This window comes from Drosophila bipectinata, chromosome 2R (genome assembly GCF_030179905.1).
Source record: "Drosophila bipectinata strain 14024-0381.07 chromosome 2R, DbipHiC1v2, whole genome shotgun sequence".
In the NCBI taxonomy this organism is placed as follows: domain Eukaryota; kingdom Metazoa; phylum Arthropoda; class Insecta; order Diptera; family Drosophilidae; genus Drosophila; species Drosophila bipectinata.
The window spans coordinates 7,348,390-7,366,618 of NC_091737.1; the positions used below are offsets into that span (position 1 = coordinate 7,348,390).

Here is an 18,229-nt window from a genome sequence, read left to right on the forward strand (position 1 = left end):
CGAGTAGATAGCAATCAGAGGATGCCAAAAAGGACTCATAATAATCCTTTAACCAAACAGGTTTTGATAACAATGGTTGTTGGTCGAATTCAAGAGCAAAGTGCGCCGGGAGTGCGAAAAGGATACAACCATTCCGTAGGGATTCGGCCAGCCACAAGCTAACTGTACTCACGGCTCCTTTTGTCGGGCTGTATCTCTCGGATACGCTCTCCGCAACGATTGTATCTCGCCCACACAAATGCGTTTTCGGAAAACATTTGCGCACACATAAATCAGGATCGCTGAGTTTTTCTAAAAATAAGTTTTCATCTTTCCACGACCCTTTTGCCTGGCTGCCTGCTTTGTGTATCCAGTGTCTGGGCAGTCCTGCCGTATCCTGTATCTGTATCTGTGTCTGCCAGACAGCGGCTTTTGCAGTCGGGCTTCCCACGTGATCTTTCCCGAATTTTCCTTTTTTGCCTGCCTGCCAATCGGTCTCTCTTTTGGGCTTTACCTTCGCAAAGCCTGGCCCGAAAAGGACACAAAACACACAAGTTCCTAGGCCTGGTATTCAAGCTGTTGTCTGGCCATTCCGGGAAATTCGTCGGATAATTTTGTGTATTTAGAGAGAATTCTGGAAATGCTGAGAATGAGCAGCGCTCTGCTTGCTTAGTATATACATTTTGGAGATTCGAGCGCCGACTAGCCGCCCTTAACTTTTCCACTTTGCTGACCTTGAACATCGAACAGATGCATCTGGTGTGTCGTGGCAGTCCCCATAATCCAAACATGAACACACCACCGGAAGCTGGGCGTAAACATAAACACGATCATTAGGTTATATGTATCTACGCTTTGGAAATCCCCCGCTCTCTTCGGCCCTCACTCTCTTTCTCTCTAAGTGGGAGAAAGTTTTCTCCGCTCGGAAAATGAAAAAGGAGACCAGCAACAACAACTGTTGAGTTAGGTAGAAAAACCCAAAAATAAATCAAGGATCCGGTACGAACGAAAAGCAGGCAGGCTCTACACTTGCTGCGCAACAGATACAGATGCATTTACATTTACAGATACAGATACACACGAACTGCTAGATTTATCTAAGTTAGAGAGAGATGGCTGAAAATTTCCACTGCAGCTGCGTTAGGGACTCGACGGATTTAGGACTCGGCTTCGGGCTTGGATTGGAAATTGAAAAATTGAATATCCGTAAGCTGGGACTAGTAGTGCAGTTTCGATTGTGTTGCCGTGTGGACGCTTTTCTTGGCTGGTGCAGTGCGTGGGTGAAAATGCAAATTAAAAAGCCACAGAAAGCTGAATAAGCTTCAAAGGTGCTTTAATTAAATAACAAATAAACTAAAAGCCTAAAGAGTGACTAAAAAGCTGAGAAAAGCCAGCAAAGCAAAGCCAAAACACGGCAACCAAGAACCTGCCCTAAAAAAATTATAAAATCACATAATTAATCTTTTTTTTTTGTAATTTACAGGTGCCTGAAGAAACATCTAGAATATTATAACCATTACTGATCGAAAAGCAACCCGCTAACCTATTCTTCTCTGTTTTCTAGATTCTTCAGGTAATGAGTTACAATTTAAAAATGGTTTCGGTTTCCCACAAACCCACTCACCACATACAAAAAACCACCAACACATCATGCCACCACATCATCATCCATCATCACCACAAAAAAAGAGTTTTTTTTTTATGCAAGAAAAGAAAAGAATTCAATAATGAATAAATAAAAAACAGTGTGATTACCAAATTAATAAAACTTATATTTATGTGTTTTTTTTTGTTTGCTTAATTTAAAAATATATACATTGGATTGTGTTTTATTTGAAAATTATTTTGTTGCTTATTTTTAGTATTTTTGGAACTTTAGTTAATTGCATGCCTCACCTTAATATTTTCTAACATTATTTTTTTGATTTTTACCCCAGCAACCCGAGAACTTTCACTTGCTTTTTCATTTGCTCACAGATCCATCAAAACGTTCGACAAAGCTCAGACCGAAGGAACTTCTTGAAAAGATTCTTGAAAAAAGCAACCAATTTAAGTAACTAAAATTAATCAACGACTATGTTTCATTTTCCAGATCTAAGCAGGAAGGAGAACACCGCCCCCGATGTGGCCACTTTCCAGCGCAGCATCCTCAACGGCAAGCAGCGGGATGAGCCGAAGATCCAGTTGCCTGGGTCCCGGCGCAAGCGCTTGTCCGTATCCGAGGTGTCCGACATGCTCTTCGAGTTCTACAAGTCCAAGTCGGCCAAGGTGCCCAAGCCAGATCAGGCCGAGATGGGCGGCGGCGGCGGTAAGTACGGCCAGGTGTCGCCTACTTCCGGCGAAATTCTGGAGCCCTCCGCCGTGGCTGCCATTGCCGTTTATGGCTCCGCCTCCGAGACGGCCTCAAAAAACTTGAATGCTGATGAAATGATGCGGTCACAGGGTGCAGCCGCTGGCACCGCCGCCTCATTTCATCCAAGGCTCAAATACCCGATCAACGCAGCGGCGGCGACGGCATCTCCCGGTACCGGGATAACGGCCATACCCACCTCGGTGCTGGTGGCCAATAGTGCTGTGGCAGCGGGCCAACCCCCGGTGGCGCCTGCCCAAAAGCCTCAGGCGGCCGTCATTGCCGAGGCATTGATGCGTAACGGCCTGCACAGCTTCCAGCAGCAGTTGCGCGTCCAGGAGATCCTCCGCCAGCAGACCCCACATCGTCGCATCAAGGAGGAGCGCGACGTCGGAGTGGCCAGCGATATAACACCCACGAAAATACTAGAGAACCTGCTAAGAAAACAACAGGAGCGCGATCTCCGCAATTCTGAGTGCGAGAACGAGCCGGGTTCCTCGACAGAGGACGAGGATGAGGGCCGCTTCCATGCCTTCGATGACATACACCTGATGGATCAGGGCGCCGGCGGTGGCGCCAAATTCGGCCATAACTCACTGGGCGGCATGTTCAGTGCCAGTAACCATGGCGGATCGGCCAACTCGATTCTGGAGGCGCAGGCCCAGGCCTTCCGTAACCTGGAGTTCTCTCTTAGCGACTACGGAGGCAGCAGCAGCAATGGCAGCACTACCAGTCCCAACGGCATCGGACTGGACGGAGAGCCGGTGTACGAGTGCCGTCACTGCGGCAAGAAGTACCGCTGGAAGTCGACCCTGCGCCGGCACGAGAACGTGGAGTGCGGCGGCAAGGAGCCGTCCCACCAGTGCCCCTACTGCCCGTACAAGTCCAAGCAGAGGGGCAACCTGGGGGTGCATGTCCGCAAGCACCACACCGATCTACCGCAGTTGCCCAGCAAGAGGCGCTCCAAGTACTCGATGAAGTGCGATACTACCATGAGCGGCGGATCCTTGTCGGACGACTCCCAGGGCAAGCTGATCATCGACTGCAATAAGTGAGAGCCGGACAACATGGCACTCTGGACTCGATACCAAATATCATAAACTTTTTATGGCGACCGTGTGAAGCTTCCATTTAATTTTAAATTCTCAAAAAAAAGGAAAGACGAAGAACTGGAGAGATTTTTAATTTGTCAATTTCTAATTATTATTTCTTGTCATTCATGTGTCATCCCAAATATTTAATGTTTACTTTGTAGTAATTTATGTATTCTAAGCAATTGTAAACCAATCTAATCAAGCAATCAATCAAACTAGTTTTTAAGGCCTCGAGCGAGAGCAGCTAACGTGGAATTTATTTTACAATCGAAAGCAAAAGCATTTTTTCGTCGACCTCGATCGACCTTGATATTGTGAGCCAGACAATTATATATTTTTTATACACGATTTTATGATTATTATAGGACTTTTATGCCGCAATCTTGAGAAAGACTCGAATATTGTTTTTTTAAGTTATCTAAAAACTAAGAGATTCAAATCATTGTGTCCAGAAAAGTATTAGGTTAGCACTCCTGGCCAACGCCGATACATTTTCCAGCTTCTTGCCCCAGAAAGCGCTTTTCCGCCAATCTTACGATCTCTTAACTTGGCTTGAACAAGCTCTCAAAGGCGGACATCCACCCCTTTTTCGATCTCCTCTATCGATTTTTACGACTGAATTTTAGTTTAGGTTGAGATTATTTTCGATATTATTATTTGGAAAAGAAACAAAATATTCCTCCCCTGAAGACATTCGTTTCATATACTTATGGACCTTAAGACTGACTTATGTATCTTACAAATTATACACCTATGACCAAAAATACTGGAACACCATACGATTCCCAAACCAAAAACCAAAACACTTATTACGACTAATGTTTATTATGATATTGATGTTTGTATCTTAGCTGATAAGCTTTTGTGCCGTCACATGTGTATCGCCCACCATGAATTTACGATTGTATACTTAAGATGATTATAATTCCTATATATCTGCATATCACAAGCTCACTTCCCGATGGAAGGAGCGCAACGATTACCAGGAACTCTGTAGGGCAGTGTGACTGCTGAAACAAGACACGATTTGTACTATTAATATTTCTTTTACAATGTTTAATCTTTAAATAAAACACGATTATATTTTACTTTTAAATTACAAATATGAGTGTATACTTTATTTTTAGGCGCAAGACACTTTGTACTATATGATGAAGTCGAACTGCGTTAACAAATACTTTTGAAATTGGATTCTGATAGTGAGAGGAGATTGCCATTTGACTGTTTAAAGAAGTATGCATTTCGTAAAAGCTATCAAACACCGTAAAATTTTTAAAATGCTCCACCAACGGAATTATGAGTAATTCTTTTAAGAGCTCTGTTCTGTGCAAGAGTGTGGATTTCCCTTGGAGTAGCTATCCAACAGTAGGTTCAGTTTAGTAAGAGCAGCCAATGGCCACGGTCAAGAAGTCCTCGAAGCCAATGGTAATGGTTCCATTTTGCTGGGTGTCGCGCTGCCTGAAGGCCTCCGTAAAGCGCTGGATCTGCACGCAAAGCACTATGAACTGATCCACGGATATCTCCTTGTGGGTCTGCGGATCGCTCTTCTTTACCAAGAAACCAATAAATTCTGGAGTGAACCGGAAACCCATTTGGGTGAAGGCTATGGAGAAATGGGATATATAACGAATATTAATACAAGGTATCCAACGTGATCAACTGGTTAGTTACCCTGGGTCAGCTCCTGCTCTTCGATGTGTCCCGAGTTGTCCTGGTCATAGGTCTTGAAGACCTGCAGCCACTGGTTGATATAGTTGTAGAGCTTCTCGAACTCATAAACATCAATGGTGCCGCTGGCATCGCTGTCAAACATACCTGAGTAAATCCAAAGAAAAAATTAATCATAGGGAGCGATAAACACATCACATAAACTTAGGGTAAACATAGCAGAGATAGTGCACCCCAGGTGTTTTAAACAAATACCCATGTGTGAGCCATTTAAATATTTAAATGTGTACCCAAAAACAGGCAACACGGAAGTCATGAAAAGTCCCTGCCCATTGACGTCACAGTTGCTTCGCTTACTTATCATAAGTTTGCAGGCGTTGTCCGAGAAATGGTCCCCGCGCCCATTGACGAGAGCAGCTTGCAGCTCCGAGGAGTTGATTTTTCCGGATCGATCGCGATCCACCATGGCAAACCATTGCTGCGCCTGGGGAGACACCTGGGCGTTCTGTGGCGGAAATGCTCCGGGCGGAGCGGCATAGCCTCCGGGTTGGGCATACGGATTATAACCTTGTCCCTGAAGGAGAAATATGTTAGACTCATGTAGGACTCAGTTTTGTACATTTTATTACTCACATACGACATTTCGTCACGAGTTTGATTATTTCTAATTGGAGACTGATTGACTAAACAAAATTAATACAGTTAGTGATGGGAATTGACTAGAGCTGGCAGCTGGATCGTGACACGAAATGTTTGCTGTCTCCTGTACAGCATTAGCCAACACTGATTTTACGCCGACTGCGAAGTATTTTGACAGTAATCGCTTCGCGCGCATCTCTAGACCGGCATAAACAAGCAGAAACTAAAAACATTATTTATTTATCATCATGTCGAATTTCGTGAATATGGACATTTTTTCGAACTACCAAAAGTACATAGACAATGAGCAGGAGCTGCGGGAGGTATGTGAAACCCAAAATTAATGGTAAACTTTCTTAATCGAGTTCTTTCAGAACATTCGCATTGTAGTGCGCGAAATCGAACAACTTGCCAAGGAAGCGCAAATCAAACTACAGGTTATCCACAGCGATTTGAGTCAAAGTAAGTGGTTGTATGTCAAAGTAACTGTATATAGTCTTTATTAAATGAAAATACTTTAAACGCAGTTAGTGGCGCATGTGGTTCTGCCCGCAAACATTTCGAGGCCTGTGCCGAAAAGTACAAGAAATTGGCCGATTTGGTGCCACCTGGTCAGTACTACCGGTGAGTCAGAAACCATTTACAATAGTTACCCTTGTGGGTGCCTAATGCTCCACTTTCTATAGATATTCCGACCACTGGACGTACATCACCCAACGCTTGATATTCATCATTGCTTTGGTTATTTACTTGGAGGCGGGATTTTTGGTTACGCGCGAAACTGTCGCCGAAGTGCTTGGTTGTAAGTAGAGAGTAGACTTCTTTTGTAGTATTTATTAACTGAGTTTTGTCAACAGTAAAAACTAACCACGCGGATGGCTTCCACCTGGATGTCGAGGACTATTTGCTGGGCATATTGCAGCTGGCTTCTGAGCTCTCTCGGTTCGCGACCAATTCGGTGACCATGGGTGACTACGAGCGCCCTCTTAACATTTCCCACTTTATTGGGGACCTGAACACGGGCTTTCGCCTGTTGAATCTGAAGAACGACGGCCTGCGCAAGCGTTTCGATGCCTTGAAGTACGACGTCAAAAAGATCGAGGAAGTTGTATACGATGTGAGCATTCGCGGTCTGTCTAGTAAGGAGAAGGAGACACAGGATGAACCGGCAGTGCCGGCATCTGAATAGTAACGTTTTGTACGTAGAATAAGGCGACCATTTATTTAAGAAACGAGTTTTGGTAAATGAAGTATGAGTTCCATTCAATGCAGATGTTTATATTCGTAAAAATATATCTCAATAATAATATCTTTCATTCCATTGTGGTAGTCTTTATAAACCAAATTACTGACCTATATTTTATGGTAATATTTCATTATGCAAGGCAAATGCACTTCGAAGACGCAACTTGACTCTTCACCTGGGAATTACAAATGCATTTGGGGCAACGTTTAAAACTTGAATTTATTACCCGTAAAAGTAATTTTTTAAGAGATTACCTAATCAATTTACAGTGGGTGTTATTACAAATCTTGAAAAGTGTAGCCGAGTATGAGTTTATTCCCGTTTCGGTTTTGACGTTAACTCGGCGCAACAATTGTGCTTACTTCGTTCGGGCTGTGTCTGTGTGCAGGCAAGCTTTAACCCTCTAAAAGAGGTTTAACCACCACCGCGTTCCAGGCCTGCGAACGGCTGCTGCTGTTGCTCCGATCAGTCTCTCTTTGCGCGCGCGTCTTTGTCGTTGTCCGTTTGTCGTCGTCGTCGTCGTGGTCGTACCGTCATTTTGAGTTGTTTTCCCCGAGTGTAATTTCCGTTCGTCAATTATATTTCGTACTAAGAAGCTGTGTGAAATTGCGAGCCTTTCTAATATTAGCAGGAAGTACGTATGTGATTACACTGCCCCAACGACCACCCACCCACCGTTGGCAGTTGCACAGGTCACCACAGAACCTGTTTGCAATAATTGGGTCACTAGCCTAACGACAAATCTTGTGAAAACTTGTTGCCTGAATTAGACACTAAAAAGTCAAATGATAATGCATTTTGTTACAACACTAACCAAGTGACTTGGGCTAGTTGTTGTTTGTTTGTTTTATTTTTTGTGCCATGATTTGGTTGTTGTTTTCATTTTTTTCAAAACACGCTTGGCTCGCCGCGGTTCAAAGTCCGAAACGGGTTTCTGTGCTTGGGGCTTAACGGAGGCGCTCTCTCACAGCTCTCTCTCTCTCCGTCCCTCAAAGCTGCGCAAAAGCTGAGAGAGCTTCGTTGGTAAACATCTGTAAACCAAAAACACACACCCACACTGGGGCAGGTGGTCGTCCCCCCTACCCTGTTTCTCTCGCTACTCGTAGGAAAAATGCCAAAGAAAAGCTTAAAACAAACTCGAAGCAAAAACAAAACAAGCCAGACTTCAAACACTCTAAAACTGCAGAGGAATCCATCGGAACCCCTAGCTATTGACCTCTCCATTGATTGTTTTGTTTTCATACCCGGCAATCGTATATGGAAGGGGTATACCGAGTACTATCAATATTATGCCTTGTTATGCAGCTATTCGATGTAAGAGTAACAAGCGTTGCCAAAGCAATCAAGATAAGGCGTATCGGAACCCCCTGAAGTTTACAATAGCAACGGATACATTTGAATAAATAGTTAAATGCGCTCTAAGATTTTCGCAAATCGCATTCTTTATCCTAAGCACTTTTTTTATTTACTTGGAGTTTGTGCTCGTCCATTTTTTAAGATACTGTTTACGGCTTACTTTGACTTGTTTACGGTACCGAGTCAATGAGTCTATTCGTACCAGTTTCTGAGCTATAATGGGTGCTTATTTAAATATAAATATAGCTAAGTTATTGATATTTGTGACCCGTTTTAAGGTGTGTAATTGCAAGCGATTAGGAAAATGACTAGCTTCATATAGTACCATACACTCATAGAAATTGTTTTTCTCATTATTTTGTAACAAACAGTATTTTAATTCAGAGTAATTTCATTTATGAATATGGATGCACTCGTGATTTTAAGAAAAGAAAACCATTAAATTATAATAAATTAAATAAAATAATCAACTTTCTATTGTGCTTTTTAATGAAAATAAACTTTAATAATATAACCACATAAACGGCATAAACTAAAATAGTTTTAAGGTAATTTTCTTTAAATATAACATCGCTTATAAATATATTATTAAAAGTGGTTTTCTTTAGTAAGCTCCCAAAAAAAAATTACTTGTTTTGTACTTAAATGTTAGCTTTTATTGCCTAAAAAATCAAAAAACTACAAACCTTTGCTGCTTAAATTTAAATTATTTTTATATATGTATCTTTCATATTATCTTTAAATATAAAGATATGGAGCTTTGCGTATCACAGGTATCTCAAAGTCGAGCTACTCACACTACCTTCTCCTCTTCATTTTATTCACTATTTTTTTTATTTTTCTGGCAGCTGTGAATGATTTGCGAGGGGTCCCATACATACAACTGGTTGCCAGTTGCCAGTTCCCAGCTCCCTGCTCCCAGCACGCAGTCTTTGTCTCGGGTCCCGCGTCTCGCTCTCGTTAGACATGCGTCGCTGCCGATCCGCTGCCGCGCTCGACGTCGCACATTTCAAGTTTGCTGCGGTTCAAAGTCCAACTCGAAGATACAGATACAACCGAAACGAACGCAGTCGGAGCAACTCTGTTAGCTGGCTGCAGCCCGCCTGCCCTCCACCCAAACAAGGGGCTGGATGTCTTAGACAGACTCTCTTCTGTTGGGCAGGGAGTACAGATCGAAGCCAGGTGCGAGGCGATAAGCGGGTTTATTTATGCCAAGTAGACACTTTTGACGCGTCACCGATTGCACTAGGTTATTATTTTTTTGGCAGGCACTTGTGCCATCTAATCGGAGCGGGGGCTCTCCAGCCCTCTTGATAAATTCCCCGAAATTGCGTACTACGAAAATTTCGCAGGCCCCCCCTGGCACTTGTTGGACTTTCAACTATAAATAATAGTGAGCGATAAAACCGAACCTCTCAATTGCTGCTTATCTGCTCCTCTGTGATTGGTCACTGGCTGTTATAAAATCAAATAATATACATAAGACTTGTTTTTCACTTTAATTTATCATGTGTGTGTTCTCATATTAGCCAACCGCAACAAGTAAACAGACTAACTAGCCGTGTAACGCCGATAAGATACGCTCTGGAGAGCCAGATTCTTAAAATCTAAGAGGCTTACATAAGCCTCGGGGACGCCGTGTTGCCGAAATCTGCGAAAAGGTCAAAGTCCCAATCTGCCGAATTTAAAGTTCATTCATGTTCCTATCTTTATGACACCCGTCCACAGTGGTTGCTCCCATAGGCCAAAAATAAAAAAATTGATAACGACAAAAATAATCGAAAAGTAAACAAATCGCCTCTAAAATGTCCAAGCTTCTTCATGACAAACCAGATTTTTCTAAAAATCGAACTGGATTTTCTAAAAAATGATTTGAAGATGCTCATTTGTAAAGCGCGGCTGCGCGCATCACGAATATTTCACAACTATACCGCACTTTGAAGTGGTCAGATCATTATTTACGTGTTCAAATTCAAATTATTTGTAATGGATTTTGAAGTTGAAGGTATTTTCTATAAAATGAGATACAATTTGATATATTAATAATAATTATTGTTATTATTATATTACTATGAACTAATGCATGTTTTTTTCCTATATTTTGAACGTATTTTTCATGTTTAGCTGAAGTTTTAGTAGTGATACCACAAAATTCTACAATTCGTTTATATACCAATGTGTTTGTCGGTCTCCAAGGGTAACAAATGTGAAAAAATTTTTTGCCAAAATTTGCCTATGTGTCTAATATCGTAAAAATACTAACACCATCTTAACATGAAAGTTGGGTAATTTCCGTTTTTTCAGTTATATGGCAGCTATAGGATATAGTCGGCTGATCCTTATGAAATTTGGTAGGTCGTGTTATTTTGTCAAATATAGCATTCTTACAAAAATTGAACTCTCTAACTGTAAAAACACCCAAGTTATAGCATTTTCGATCAATCAGTTATATGGCAGCTATATGATATAGTTGCCCGATCTGGCTGATTTTAATATATTATTTTAGAATAAAAATATAAATATTTTGTGCCAAGTTTCCAGTCCCTACCTCAACTAGAAGTATTTTTGGCCGCTCTCTTCATACAAGCCGGACCACTGTGCCGTCCCCCCCGATACGATGTTACGAAATGGGGTGTGCTATCGCTAATTTATGCTATATTTATAGCAGGATGAAAGATATATGGGACAGGCATATCATGTATGGTACATTTTTATTTTATTATACGAAAGGGGGTAATTGATACTTTCTAGTTTTGCGACTATACCTTCAATTAACTGAAATAATTTAATTTTTAAGAGGAATTCGAATTCGATATATTTAAATCTCAATCATTGTTGGATTATCGATTACATTTAGTATAATCTTCCTAAAGTGGACTAAATGATTGATTGAAGAGCTCGTACTTGACTCTACCGAGTGATTTTCAAAAAACATGTTTACGAAACAACATGAAATAGTTCTATCAATTCCTAAAAAGAGTACTCCTGCGTTCACCTACTTGGTTGAAGGGGTTACCCTTTCTCAGAATTCAGTCTAGCCATTCGCTGATATTGGTATTATGTGGGGTCCAATCGTATATCCATTTGGCTCGGGGCGAGTGATAAGCCCTCTATCGATCTGAGTCCGTGGGGCTGGAGGGGGGCGAATTATTAGCCGTACTACGGTCAACACACTCCACAGGCACCCCTTCCACTCGGGCAACGAGCCCCTCGACTCGTGACGCACCCACTCAAAAGCAAAATAAAACAAGAAACTAAAAAAAAAAAAAGAAAAGAGAAGAAACGAAGAGGCAAAAGCCCCATAGTCTCGGCGCTCGGTGTTTTTAAGACCCAAGGGAACTCGCTCTGTCCACATTGATTCAGTTGGCGCTCGACGTTCAAGCGATCAAGTCGTTTTGTGATCAAAAAAATATATAAAAAGAATTGAAAAAGACCCCCGGCACAAAGCCCCCCGAAGACTGAAAGTAACTCGTGTGTGTGCATCGCTGGCTAGGATTTCGAAATTGTCATCAAGAGTTTTATAAATACACCTGCGTCACACCAAAGTGCAATTAATTCGTCGTTTATTTTCGATTGAGGAAAGAGTTTTCACCGAAGGTTTGTTTAGTCTTTCCGTTCTGCGGTTCTTCTATTCTTGTTTTCACAGAAGGTCGTGTAAAGGGGGAAACCGTAAACAACGCCGCAAATAAATGAAAATGCTACTGCAAAGGTTGCATTTTTGCGGCTTACGTTGTCACATTTGGCTTGTTTGTCCGCTCTGATCTTCTGCCTTCTGGCCGCCCCCCCTTATCGCCGCCACACTTGCCGAGTGACCCAAATTCGGGCACATGTTTTTGATAGTTGACTAAAATAATAGGCCCCACTAACTCTCAGATAGCTGGGCTGTTATCAGCCGGGACGAATTCGTGGTCGTTACATAAAACCCGGCAGTGGACCCGCCCCCCTGCACAACACACCGCAAGGTCAGGCCCGCTCAATCTAGAAACACATCAATTTATATTTTCTGCAATATAATTAATGCGATAGAAGGAACTGGTGGGGGCTAGACACCGAGAGAGAGAGAGGAGCAAAAAGTGGAAAACATCATTGGTGGACTTTGCACCTTCGGGCCCAGCGAAAAAAAAAGATCGTTCGGCGACTAACTTGTGTATAAAAAAAAGAGGCAAACAAATCGCTCATACATATTAATTTTTTGTATTTCTTGTTTTTGTCTACGGTTCAAGTTTTTCGATTTGTTGTTAGACTTCTCGCCGATATGTACGCAAACAAATAAAAGCCGGCAGGGCGGTCGGTGCTCAAAATTATTAGGCATACGCCGCATAGTCGTCGCCTCGAACTGGGTCAAACGAAAACGAATCTGTATCTTGAATTTATTGTATCTTGTTGTGGCTATTTCGAGTTGGAGCTGCGCCGACCTTCGGCAATAGTGTTTAAGCATTAAACCAAGGCTTTTATAACTTTGTCTTGTCCAGCTTCGTGGCTGCGGAAGTTTTATTTTGGAACTACTCTGTTCCGACTATAAATAACCAATTGGATAGACAAAATACTTATATGTATGTGCACATGTGTGTCTATGCATGCAATGGAAATTAATATACCGGACTGCCGAGCTGCCATTTAATAGAAAAATAAAAATAATAAACAATAGTAATCGAATAATTGTGCGCCTCAATTGCCCAAGCATTTCCAGAGAATCTATAGAACCCCGTTTTAGGCTGTCTCTGTAGGTTTATCCGATCCGCAGATCGAATGCGGAATTCAAAAGTCCTACAGTGGACTTTGACTTGCCTGCTTACTGCAAACCCATTCTAGAAACCGCTGCCTAGACCTAGAATCCAGCATCTTCCAGCCAGACTCTGCTCCATCTATCTGCAGCCCCCGCCTGGGGTTATCGCCGCGGAATGAAACCGCTCTCAGTGACGTCAATTGCATGTACAATGTTATGACATCGAATACACTACCCTGAGTGATTTTAATTCATATATGGAAGAAAAGGCAGCATTATTGAACATTGCCCAGGTCCAAACAAACCCCTTTTGATACAGATATTAAGTGTGAAGTGGTATGTAGATTCCAGCTAGTCCAAAAACGCAATAAGCCCGAAATACGAGGGGCTAACTGACCAAGATAATACCCGTTTATTATTAGTCACGGCCTTAAATGTGTCTGGATGTTTTAAAAGAAATCTTATCGTTTCGGGAATATTATGTCTAAATGCCACTAGACCACAAAGGCCATTATCACGGCGAATGTGGGCGTTAACCTGTTGTTTTTGTATCATTAGAGGGTTTACAACTGCTACGATCTTGATGAAAGTGCTTATATAAGCAACTGCGGATTAACCTTCCATCCTTTCTATTAACAGAATTTTTCCATTGGCCCGGATACCATCAGTAGCCTGCAGGTATGGCTGAAGCCCATGCCGCCGTCGCCTTCTCCTTTGCCATCACCCACGAGGGCTTCGACATCAACTATGACCACGAGGTGCTCAACTTGGTGTGGAACTCGGGTGTGCGCTCCTGGAAAAAGCGTGTGGCCCGCGCACGGGTGAGTCTAATTCAAAGAAATAACCCAAATGATGACTCACGCACTTCGTTTCATTTATCCAGAACGGCGTGCGCAATGGTGTCTATCCGGCCCACATTCAGAGCCTTTGGCTGATTACGGCCATTGCCCTGGGCCTGCACTTCGCCGGCTATCAGGCACCCTTCAATCTCACCAACCGGATACTGGAACACCTGCCCTCCAACACGGTCAACTGGCAGGTGACCGCCTCTTTCCTGGCCGCCTTGGTGGTCTGGCTCTCCATTTGCTTCACCATGCGGTACACCCTGAAGCTCCTGCTTATGTACAAGGGCTGGATGTACGAGTCCAGAGCTCCCGGAAGCCGTGTCTCGTTGCCCACTATGTTGTGGGTGGCCGTGGTGCGGGTACTCTCCAGCTGGAACAAGCCAGGATTGTACAGTTTCCAGGGCTCCCTGCCTAGACTGCCACTGCCCTCGGTGAAGGACACGATGTCGCGGTATTTGCGCAGTGTCCGACCTCTTTTGGACGATGATAACTACACGCGAATGGAGCGCCTGGCCAAGGAGTTCGAGCAGACCATCGGCAAGAAGCTGCAGTGGTACCTCATCCTCAAGAGCTGGTGGTCCACCAACTACGTGTCCGATTGGTGGGAGGAGTACGTCTATCTGCGCGGTCGCAGTCCCCTCTGCGTCAATAGTAACTTCTATGGCACGGATGCTATTTTCATGAACCTCACCAGCATCCAGGCGGCTCGTGCGGCCAACGTGGTATCTCTTCTCCTTAACTTCCGGAAATTAATTGAACATCAAGAACTTCAGCCAGTAAGTAATCAAAATAAACTTATGAAGTATTTTATAACTTTTTTTAATCCTTTTTTTTAGATCATGGTCCAGGGCATGATCCCCCTCTGCTCCTGGCAATACGAGCGCACCTTCAACACTGCCCGTGTTCCTGGTCTGGAAACCGATCGCATTGTCCACTACCGTGACTCCAATCACATTGTTGTCCTCCACAAGGGTTGCTACTACAAGATGCTCATCTACTACAAGGGTCGCACCCTCCGTCCCTGTGAGCTGCAAGTGTGAGTATTAACAAAATTTATAACTAACAACAATTTTTAATAATAACTCCTAATTCCAGTCAAATCGAGGAGATTCTGAAGGCAAAGGCCACTCCATTGTCGGGTGAGGAGCACCTGGCTGCCCTGACCGCCTGGAACCGATCCAAATGGGCCGAGGCCCGCAACACCTTCTTCTCGAGGGGCGCCAATCATGTGTCCCTGCGCACCATTGAGTCCGCCGCCTTTGTGCTCTCCCTGGACGACGAACCCTTCGAGTTCGACCTGGCCCGTCCAGAGCTGTTGGACAACTTTGGCAAGAAACTGCTCCACGGCAACGGCTACAATCGTTGGTTCGACAAGTGCTTCACCGTATGCGTGGGCACCAACGGACGCGTTGGCTTCAACGCCGAGCACACCTGGTAAGTGTGATCTCTGAACCCAAACCCATTAAGAAAATATTTCAGTTTCAAAGTCCCGATTAAGCAAAGTTGTTAAAATTTTAAACTTTATATCAATATATATCTAAACAAAATTCTAAACTAATTTGCAAAAAAAGGTCAGACGCTGCCATTGCCTCTCACATGTGGGAAAACCTGATCATCGATGACCTCCAGTCGGATGGGTAATGATTTTCGATTCTACTGCCCGACGGTGTCGGTTGGCTGCTTCTCTCGATTATCCATTCCTCCCATTTATTTTGTCCCTTATTGATTTGTTAACTTGGTTGTGGCCTCACGATTTATTTACACCATTCTATACACGTTTTTTATAGGGCCGATGCACCGGTTTTGGGCCATCTATGGGAATATATATTTGGTGATGATATATATGGGTAAACACTTATTCCAAAGCACACAAGCACAAAGCAAAGCAATTCATTCGGTCGATTTTGGGTTGAAAGTGAGGGTCTCTAAAGATGTCTCTGTAAATATTTGAAAAGTGCTTACAAATCGTTTTTAAAACTAATAGGTTGTGTGTGACTCAAAGAAAACTTATACAAAATTTAAGAAAAAAAAATAATATAAAAAGTTAATCATTATTACATTAAAAAAGTCTTTCCTGATCAACCCAAAAAAACGACACATCAAAATTCATTATTATTTTTTACACCGTCACTAACTCACTAGACTCAACATTAACCAAAGCCTTTTGTTTACGTTGCTTGCCTTAATTTTTTTTTCTAACAATTAATCTTAATCATGGGTGCTAATGAATTTATTCCTAAAACTTCTGTAGATATGACGAGTCTGGTAACACGAAGGGCACCCCTGAATTCCAGCCTCCCACTCCAACTCGCCTCAACTGGGATCTGACGCCCTGTCTGACCCAAATCGAGGAGGCCACCATCGACGTGACCAAGCTGATCAACGAGGTCAACCTGCGCATCCTGGTCCACCAGGAGTACGGCAAGGGCTTCATGAAGAAGTGCCGCATTTCCCCAGACGCCTATATCCAAATGGCCCTGCAGTTGGCCTACTACCGCGATGCGGGACGCTTCTCGCTGACCTATGAGGCTTCCATGACGCGTCTCTTCCGCGAAGGCCGAACGGAGACAGTGCGTCCCTGCACCATTGAATCATCTGCCTGGGTTAAGGCTATGCAGAATCCAAACACTAGTGTAAGTTACGATTTAAAGTGAAAACAATGTTCAAGTCTGATTTTTCATATTTTCGTTTTTGCAGAACGATGAGCGTGTGAAGATGATGCAGGCTGCTTGTGATCGCCACCAGCTGGGCTACCAGGATGCCATGTGCGGTCGTGGCATTGATAGGCATCTCTTCTGCCTGTATGTGGTGTCCAAGTACCTGGAGGTGGACTCTCCCTTCCTCAACGAGGTGCTCAGCGAACCCTGGCGCCTGTCCACTAGTCAGACCCCGCACGGCCAGACGCCGAAGATGGACCTGAAGAAGCACCCGAACTGCATCAGTGCCGGCGGTGGCTTCGGGCCAGTGGCTGATGATGGCTATGGTGTGTCGTACATCATTGCCGGCGAGAACCTCATCTTCTTCCACATCTCGGCGAAGACAACGTGCCAGCAAACGGTGCGTATCCAAAAATATATTTTAAAATAATTAAAGATGATCAACATTATATATTTTTAGGATGTCCACCGATTCTCCCAGAACATCTCACAGGCTCTGGCCGATATCCGCACCATGTTCGAACAGCATATGAAGGACCATCCGAAGCCCGCCAAAAAACTCACAAACGGCTCCACATAATCCACATAGTCCATATTATTTAGTCCATGTAGTCGAGATTCTTGTTAGCATTTGTTTTCCTCTTCTCTAGTTGATCGTTTTAAACAAACAAACAAACAAACACATCATATACATCCGTCGATTGTAAGTTCCAAATTAAGTGCAAAAGTCGTTGAGAGAGTTATGCAAAAACAATGCAATTTTTTATAAAAACTATTGTGACTTGGCTGATTTTAAGATGTAGTCGTTAGAAACTTTTGCACAATATTTGATGTTTCTCAAGCAATTAGTTTTTAATCGAAGAAATCGTGTAAGTTAAGTGCTATAAATATATATTTCAATTTAAGCGTAAAAAAATAGTTTGTGTTTTGTACTTTATCACGCAGCCAGTGGATTCGCATGGATCGTGACGCCGTTGATCTTTTTGTCCACATGGGGCCGGTAGTTTTTGGGATTCACGGGCAGCTTTTCCAGCTCGTCCAAGGCGTCGAATCCATCTATAACACGGCCGAAGAGGGTGTACTTCAGGTCAAGATTCGGTTGGGCTGCATACGTGATGAAGAACTGGCTGGCATTGGCGTTGGGACCATTGTTGGCCATGGACACCATTCCCCGATCCGTGTGCTGGAAAACATTATTCATACTATTAATATTTAATAATTATTTGGAGATTTTGAATGCTAGGTAGAAAATTAAGTTTTCCAGCCCTGGATGATTCTTAATCCTCAAGTATTCCAAGTCGTACCTTTATGGTTTCTTTGAACTCGTCATCAAACTTCTGTCCCCAAATGGACTGTCCGTTCTTTCCGGTGTTGGTGGGATCACCAGTCTGGACTATGAATCCTTTGATATTGCGGATAAACACACATCCGCTGTAGTAGTCGCTGGCGCACAAGGCGAGGAAGTTCTCGCAGGCCTTGGGGCAGGCGTCGCAGAAGAGCTCGATCTTAAGGTCGCCCACGTCAGTATGCAACGTAACAGACTGAAAATTGGATGGAATTCCTTATTAAACAGTAAAATAACAAATTCGCCGACTTTTGTTTACCATTTCCTTAGTGTGGGGCTTAGAGGTGCAAAAAACATCGATGAAAACATCGATGCATCGATGTT

At 43.2% G+C, this 18,229-nt stretch overlaps 5 protein-coding genes across 7 annotated transcripts in view; 3 read left to right on the plus strand and 2 right to left on the minus strand.

Annotated features, from left to right (window-relative positions):
• The window catches only part of lola (longitudinals lacking), a 62,528-nt gene extending 58,002 nt beyond the window's left edge, over positions 1-4,526 (plus strand). Inside the window, exon 6 of the mRNA XM_017251205.2 lies at positions 2,072-4,526. Coding sequence (XP_017106694.2) covers positions 2,072-3,384 — 1,313 coding nt within the window. The 3' untranslated portion in view covers positions 3,385-4,526. The remainder of the gene's footprint in view (positions 1-2,071) is intronic.
• Pef (penta-EF-hand domain containing protein peflin) lies at positions 4,502-5,876 on the minus strand. Its single transcript, XM_017251230.3, has 4 exons — positions 5,725-5,876; positions 5,449-5,665; positions 5,095-5,238; positions 4,502-5,026 (listed from the first exon to the last, which is right to left on the minus strand). The coding sequence occupies exons 1-4, from the start codon at positions 5,731-5,733 to the stop codon at positions 4,800-4,802; spliced, it is 597 nt and encodes a 198-aa protein (XP_017106719.1). The 5' UTR covers positions 5,734-5,876; the 3' UTR covers positions 4,502-4,799.
• Positions 5,877-5,895: 19 nt separating this feature from the next.
• On the plus strand, positions 5,896-7,002 carry trsn (translin). The gene is made up of 5 exons (XM_017251229.3): positions 5,896-6,053; positions 6,105-6,192; positions 6,258-6,354; positions 6,417-6,532; positions 6,588-7,002. Exons 1-5 carry the CDS (start codon positions 5,979-5,981, stop codon positions 6,917-6,919), a joined length of 708 nt encoding a protein of 235 aa, XP_017106718.2. The 5' UTR covers positions 5,896-5,978; the 3' UTR covers positions 6,920-7,002.
• A 451-nt stretch (positions 7,003-7,453) lies between these two features.
• Positions 7,454-17,210, plus strand: whd (carnitine O-palmitoyltransferase whd). Of its 3 annotated transcripts, none has more exons than XM_070279129.1 (9): positions 7,454-7,610; positions 13,698-13,879; positions 13,942-14,679; positions 14,740-14,939; positions 14,999-15,337; positions 15,475-15,540; positions 16,155-16,536; positions 16,601-16,960; positions 17,021-17,210. In XM_070279129.1, exons 2-9 carry the CDS (start codon positions 13,739-13,741, stop codon positions 17,138-17,140), a joined length of 2,346 nt encoding a protein of 781 aa, XP_070135230.1. In that variant the 5' UTR covers positions 7,454-7,610; positions 13,698-13,738; the 3' UTR covers positions 17,141-17,210. The 3 variants fall into 3 exon arrangements, with proteins under 3 accessions (XP_070135230.1, XP_043067035.1, XP_043067036.1); XM_043211100.2 differs by lacking the exon at positions 7,454-7,610 and adding an exon at positions 11,686-11,929; XM_043211101.2 differs by lacking the exons at positions 7,454-7,610; positions 15,475-15,540 and adding exons at positions 11,686-11,929; positions 15,691-15,750.
• Positions 17,211-17,386: 176 nt separating this feature from the next.
• On the minus strand, positions 17,387-18,186 carry LOC108132024 (peptidyl-prolyl cis-trans isomerase-like 3). The gene is made up of 3 exons (XM_070279132.1): positions 18,165-18,186; positions 17,865-18,101; positions 17,387-17,743 (listed from the first exon to the last, which is right to left on the minus strand). Exons 1-3 carry the CDS (start codon positions 18,165-18,167, stop codon positions 17,498-17,500), a joined length of 486 nt encoding a protein of 161 aa, XP_070135233.1. The 5' UTR covers positions 18,168-18,186; the 3' UTR covers positions 17,387-17,497.
• Between the last annotated feature and the right edge of the window lie 43 nt (positions 18,187-18,229).